At 29.3% G+C, this 7,093-nt stretch overlaps 1 protein-coding gene across 4 annotated transcripts in view; it reads left to right on the top strand.

Annotated features, from left to right (window-relative positions):
• Positions 1-6,437, top strand: part of LOC106468010 (cyclin-dependent kinase-like 4) — a 32,392-nt gene extending 25,955 nt beyond the window's left edge. For 3 of the 4 annotated variants that reach the window (XM_022396289.1, XM_013928406.2, XM_022396288.1), the window contains exons 9-10: positions 2,779-2,913; positions 3,385-6,437. In XM_022396289.1, coding sequence (XP_022251997.1) covers positions 2,779-2,913; positions 3,385-3,498 — 249 coding nt within the window. In that variant the 3' untranslated portion in view covers positions 3,499-6,437. The remainder of the gene's footprint in view (positions 1-2,778; positions 2,914-3,384) is intronic. The other variant, XM_022396290.1, reaches the window with a different exon arrangement.
• Positions 6,438-7,093: the final 656 nt, after the last annotated feature.

Below are 7,093 nucleotides of genomic sequence, written 5' to 3'. Positions count from 1 at the left end.
TATATATATATATATATATATATATATATATATATATATATATCCTCTACAGAAATCTAAAGTTAACCTTTAGCTTTATGAGACCTCATTTTCACAACAATTCTAGAAGTGATCATGAAATGTCTGTTAAAACACACATATGAAGCATGGCACATGAGCCCCAAACTATTCTCCTATAAAGACTAATTCAGTTTATTACAGAATTGTAAGCACTGTTTTAGCAGTTAAACAATGGCATACCAGTTTCTTTTTATTTAATTAGATTTTTTATCTCACATTTTTACCTGAGAACCATTTGAAATAGATATTGTTTATTTTAACCTCTTGCTTCCATAGTGGTGTACTTGTTATGCCACTATCTATATTCCTAGGGACCATATGGGCAGATATTGATAACAGTTTTTCAGAATGAATTCAGTGGTGTATGGTTTGTACAATCAAGTCAACCTTCAATAAAATACACAATAAACCAAGCAAATGTAGCATTTTAGTTATTTTGTCAAATTTTCTAATTTTCTTTGGTTCCTAAGTACATATAATGCCTGATCATGAAGAGATTAAAATATGTTTAAGATTTTACTTGTTAATCATTTGTTTTCTTTCTTCCACTTGGAAGCATGGGAGATCAATTACTTTTGGCTGACAGCAACTGCTAATTGAAATCATAAAAGGTTATTGCTTAACAACGTAAAAAATATGACATTGAACTAAGCACATACATTGTGTTGTGTTGTTTTTGAAATTAACTTATTCAGACTTAACACTACAACCAAACTCCTCACTAGCCTAGCAAAGAAATATGAAAGGACAATAAATTCTAGAATTCTAATGTAGAAGCTGTAGCTTAAAGACTTCAGACCTCCTCACCAGAGAGAAAACACGAGTTAAGAACTGATCAAGAACTAACTGAACTGAATGAAAGGTAGAGACTGAACTTACCAAAAGCTCAAATAAGATTCCTTTAGCAATCCTTGATCCAGTTATATAAAATTAAAAGCTTTGGCCATTATTCGTAGATGTTTCTTATTGGTTTCCAGTCTATATCATTTCATCCAGCTTGATCCAACAAGATGCATTTTTGACATTTCTGTCTTTTTCTTATCCTATGTCATGGTCTTTAATCCTTCAAACTAAGGAAACCTTTCATTCTTGAAATCAATATCAAGAACTGTGTCATGGTCATATGTTGCTGCTCATTAAAATCATGTATTAAATTTTGGAGAAACACACAACTAAAACTGTCAAGACAGTTTCTCCTTGCTTTGAGGAATCTGTAAATTCTTTAAACTTGACTTTGCTATGAATCACTTAGCCTGAAGCATGTTCATAGTTTATTAATTAAACTATAGTGACTAAGTGTGAGGTCACTGACTATTAAATGATATTATGCTTTGTCGTACTAATTTCTCTGATCAGTGATCTTAATAGGTATCCTTAAGACAAAATTACACATAAGTAATTTTAAAGTGTTGATTTTTTTTGCAACTATCCACACATTCTCACTTTCATATTTTGTTCACACTGTTATGTTACCCACAAGAAATATTCATGAGAGGTGTTTTTCTAAAATTGTTTTTTGACTTATCTTAAGTCCATCCTGTGTAGTAACCAGCATGATAGTCTTTTATACTTATTTCATGTTTTCTTTAAGAAAGATTCATGAAAGGTGTTTTTCTGACTTATCTTAAGTCCTGTTAGTAACCAGCATGATAGTCTTTTATACGTATTTCATGTTTCCTTAGAGAATTAAATTTAGAATTACTTTTTCTCTACGCATAAGCCATTGCCATTATACCTCAAAGGATTCTTTTGGCATTGGCCACAAACTACTTGACTTCTTGCCATTTACAACCTAGCTATTTGTTGTTTCAATAAATTAAAAAACATTTAAAATTCTATAAGCCTAGTATACTGTTACTGTGGAAGTATAGTTGTAATGTTGACCAACCACATGTTAGACTTATGATGAGCAATTATGCATAAATACATAAAAAAAAAGATAATGTAAATCTTATTAAACTGCATCTCATGATGAAGAATTTGTCACATACTCCTTGTTTGACAGCAGCAACTCTTAGTAAACTGCATCTCATGATGGAGAATTTGTCACATACTCCTTGTTTGACAGCAGCAACTCTTATTTCTTCTGAATAAAACATAACATAGAAGAAACCAAACAGGAAAGAAATGTAGTCCCTATCCTCAAAACAGTTACTTCTAGCTTTCCTATATATATGTGTATACTCTTTATAAACATTAAATGTTGCTCTTTACACAATAACTATTGTACAAACGTTATGGTTAAATGACCTCCTAAAGTATGCCCCTTTCTTTAGTGTGTTAATGAATTCTAAATTTTATTTTAAGAATTAATTTTCCATATGATGTTCATTAACCTGCTCATTTTACATTACTTTTAACTCTTAGGAAAAAGATATTCAATGTTGTATGAAAACATGTAAAACTCACAATAGGTAACAACTACTACACCACCAAACTGTCTTCCACATCTAAAGCCATATCAATCTCTACTGGATGACAAGTTTTTAATATTTATCTGAGTGGGCTGATGAGAACTTATATTGTTCAAAGCTGCAGTTCTCAGCTGGCCATGATATATAGTTTTCTACTTATGTAAGTGTCAATGTTAGCTCTTTGTGATATAATGTTTTATTAGAGCTGCAAAAAAAAAAAAAGCATGGATTGCAGATACCAGTGTTTTATGCATGTTAGGTGTTGGTAATCATTACCTGAAGTTCCACATTTGTCTTTATGTAGAAATGTCTTGACAAAGACCCCCAGAAAAGGTATACATGTGAAGAACTGCTAAAACATCCTTACTTGAGTCAAGTTAAAATCTCAGACTTCGAGACAGAAGGCAGTCATATAAGACTGAAGAGAGAAAAGTCCAAAGTACTGGTGCTTTATATATACTTAGACTGACATATCTTCTCTAATTTGAAGAGATGAGAAATAAGTGTTTAAATTCTATATTTTTTGTACTTACCTTTTAATTACTTACATTGTTTATGTTCCATAAGGAATCCATATATATAATTTTAATGAAATTAAGTTAACTTATATGAATTCCCTTGGTGGGTTCATCATATTTTAGTAACCAATCAGATTATTTTTGCTTAAATGGGTATTAGGAGATTTTTACAAGTTTGGGTAGAATTCATTTGAAGGTTCAAGTGGGCATACATGTGAAAAGAAGTGAGAACTGGATTTTTGTAAATTATTGTATTGTTAATCCTTGACAAGAATAAGCTAGAAATTAAATACAAATTTCTATAGCCATAAAAGTACAGAATACCAACATTTTTAAGTACTAATTAAATATAATAGGATTACTTTTAAAAGTTTAACTTGTTTCTTTTGCAGAATTCCCAGCACCAAACGCTGTTACCACAGCTTCCTGGAGCCAACACTCCAGAAATTAAAGGAGGAAACAGCTATTCAAATAGTCACAGGTTTTACCACTTGCCAAATATCTGATGATATAGTGAAGGGGGCAGTCATCAACAGGAAGATTAAATTAGATAGTGGTACAAAAGATTGCTGGAAGAGTATCTGTATATACCTGACTACTTGTAATGTGCAGTTGGAATTTATTTTAGAGTGTATAATATTGTAACTACAGCTTTTAACAATAAATTTTAATAAATTTGACTAAAAACTAAAAAAATCAATTTAATTGAATTAAACATCTTTAGTGTTTTGAATTATAGATATTTCAGCAAATGGGCAGCTTCCTGATAAGTTTCATAAAATTTACAAGTAAACTCCTATAAAAAATAGCTGTGTAAAGAGTAAAGCTTTTTACAAATAAAATTTCAGTAGCTACCACAATCATGTGTTGATTAACTTCTAAACAATATAGTCTATATAGGTATTTTTTCCTCTGCTTAAATTGTACTTCATTCTATAATTTTGAAATGAAATCATGTATTTATTAATGTTACAATTTCAAGTATTTAAATAGCTTTTCCTCATTTGTTTATTGTGGAAAAATTAAAATTTAGAAGCGAAACATGTATTTTTTGAAAACTGACTATTTAAAGTATGTGAGAATGTATATCAAGTAGTTATAAAACTTATTTGTCCTATTGCAAAATACGCAGTACTGATATTTGTATTTTGGAGAGTACTTTTTGTCTTTGGAAAATATTTGAACGTTATAATGGGCATTATTATTAACGTCTGACAATATCATTTAGTAGAAAATTAATAATTCTAATTAAGTAACTTTCTTAAGTAATTGTATTATCATTCCTTATACTTATCACTTTATAATTAGCTGTAAAAGTATAGATATACTTCTTGAATGGGATAATTATCAATCAATATTTAAAAAACCAGCTCACACCATTAATATATATATATATCTAATTCTTTGATTTAAAAAATGTAACATGCTATGTATTTTTTTTACTGTGCTTATGGTATGGTTAATGTATTATTCCATGGTTGCTATATGGATAATTAAAAGCAAGTAAGGAGAATGCTCATGTAAAAAACAACAGTTCATTGTTTGGTAAGGTATTTCATCCTTTCTCTTTTTTCATGTGTGAAGTCTTTTTTTATAAACAGTGCATGCAAAATATAAAAATATCACAACTTTGTATACACAATTGATCAACTACTAGGATTATTCAATAACTATATAGTTTGATCTCATATTTACTTTGTTAGTAGTTTGCAGAGAAGGATATTTATCATTGTAACATCAGATAATATATTTTTTCATGTTTCACATTGTTAGTATGATTACACACTTCCTGTGTGTATTGTGTTTAAAAATAAGGTTTTGAATAGTATGTAAAGTTCATCTGCAGGTTGTCTTAACTGTTCTACTTTCTGTTGAGACAAGCTAAGAAAATTTAATAGGACAAAACACTTCAATTCTGAGAAAATTCTGTCCAAAAATGTTTATGTTACTCATTTAAAAGCCACATTATCTTCTTGTTTTTGAAAACAGAAATTTTAACCATTATATGTGAATTTTTGTATAGGTACAATAAATTTTGTATAAAACACAGAGTTGGTGTTACACATGCATCTTATTACTAATTTCCATAAACTTACCCCACAATTACCAAAGTTTTTATTTTTATCTGCGTATTTTTATGGCAAGAAAGTTTGTGATGGGCAAATTATAAATGTTAAATGAGATTTCTTATAAATCAGCTACTTCTTGTATTGTATACAGTTTGGGGTGGTCATTTTATAACTTTTATATCACCAATTGCTTCTAACCCAAATGCCTCTTATTCAGTAGGTCAGTATGTTTTGGATCATTAGCTCACTGATACTTGAAACCAGTGCCACTTAAACATCTTCAGTTGGGTATTGTATCACAAACAGAGATGTTGTGATAAATGGTCATTTGTTTATAATGCCAACAATTCTGACAGTATCTTCCTTTCCTGCAGAAAAAAAAGGACAGTCCCTACTATCACATAGTCACCACCATATTTCACTGTTTGTTTACACACACTTGCTGAAACTTGTCATCATTACACCTCTGAAACTCTTTCAGATTCCAAAAAAATCTCATTCTTAGTTTTTAAAATCTATAGGATGTTGTTTGTTATTTTAATTTTTGTGATATTTTCAAATCATCAAACAGTTCAACATCTCCATGTGTAAAATATTAGCCATTTTATGTGTAACTTTCTCTTGTATATCAATTGCTTACAAGCATTTCTGTTGCTGACATTAACCCCCTTACATATTGTGTATTTTTTCATTTAACTCTATGGATGTTTTGAATTAATCTGATTTTTAAACCTTTTGAATGACATTGTCTTCTGATCTGGATTTCCATCTGGAATGTTATTAAACTCCTAGTTGCAACAAAATGCTCTAATGCACTCTTTGAAACACTAATTTTTAATCAATATACATTGAGCCTTCTTTTCATTATGTAAAGTGTTAACTTGTGTCCCTTTCTGTGCTTATCTTATCTATTTGTGCTTAAATGTAGTCATTTTAAAACCTTTTAATATAAAGTGCTAACTACACTGGTAATTTATTGGAGTTAACTCAATTAAAACAAAAGTATTGGCAATTTAGAACAGGTATAAAGATAAATGTGTCAATATGGAAACATGTTTCTATGGATCAAGCTCACTCAGTCAACAATTAATTATGCCTATTAATTGATTTATATTTACGTTGTGAAAATATTTACCAAATGAATAACTTGTTTTATTGTCTACAAAACTGTACGTGGACATAACACGGAAGAGGACATCAAGATAGACATTGTTAATTAAGTTGTCAAAAGTGGTTCCTATTCTTGCAGGATTTGGTAGAACAATTAACAGTTTTTTTTTTTCTTATGGACTAAGCCTTATGACCAGTATGGTATTTTAGTTGGTATTTAATATATACCCATACCTTTTCTGTATACACTTTACAAGAACATTAAATTTCCCTCAAATTTTACTTTTCTTCCAGCTGTTTGTGTGTTGTACATATATTGTTTTTATTGAATTCCAGTTATTTAACTTATACATTATCTGATAGTATACTGTTGCATTTAATTGATAGTCAGATGTTTTCGTTTTTAAGTCTAATTCATATACAGAAATAGTTGACAAAACTTTAAAAAACATTCCTAGATTAATTCATCTTGTTTGACATGTGGGAGTAAACTGAATGGAAAAAACTGTCACTTTTAATAGATAATCAGAGAAGAAAAAAAAATATTTTGTTTTTGAGAACTTTTTTATATCTATACTTTATAAACTAATAAAAGCATTAACATAGTAGGGAGCTTCTAGTTACATTTTTTTACTATAAAGAAAAATACCCTTATTTTTTTTTTATCATAAAATGACTTACTGTTCAGCTCATCTATTAAATGACACTTAATCTTGGTGGTATAAAAGATACTTTGTAGGCAGAACCATACTTTTCTCACAATTCAATCTTGCATGCTTCTGTAAAATCAATATTTTAAATATTGAACCATAGAGTTAATTATTTTGCCTCTAATATAATTTCATCATGGAAGCCCAAGCACTGAGTTGATTATAAAGTTTATTCAAATGCAATATAACTTCTTTCAAGACAAAACAATGAT

This window comes from Limulus polyphemus, unplaced genomic scaffold (assembly GCF_000517525.1).
Source record: "Limulus polyphemus unplaced genomic scaffold, Limulus_polyphemus-2.1.2 Scaffold2831, whole genome shotgun sequence".
Lineage (NCBI taxonomy): Eukaryota > Metazoa > Arthropoda > Merostomata > Xiphosura > Limulidae > Limulus > Limulus polyphemus.
Note: the sequence above shows the minus strand (reverse complement) of the source record. Positions and strands in the feature narration are given on the sequence as shown.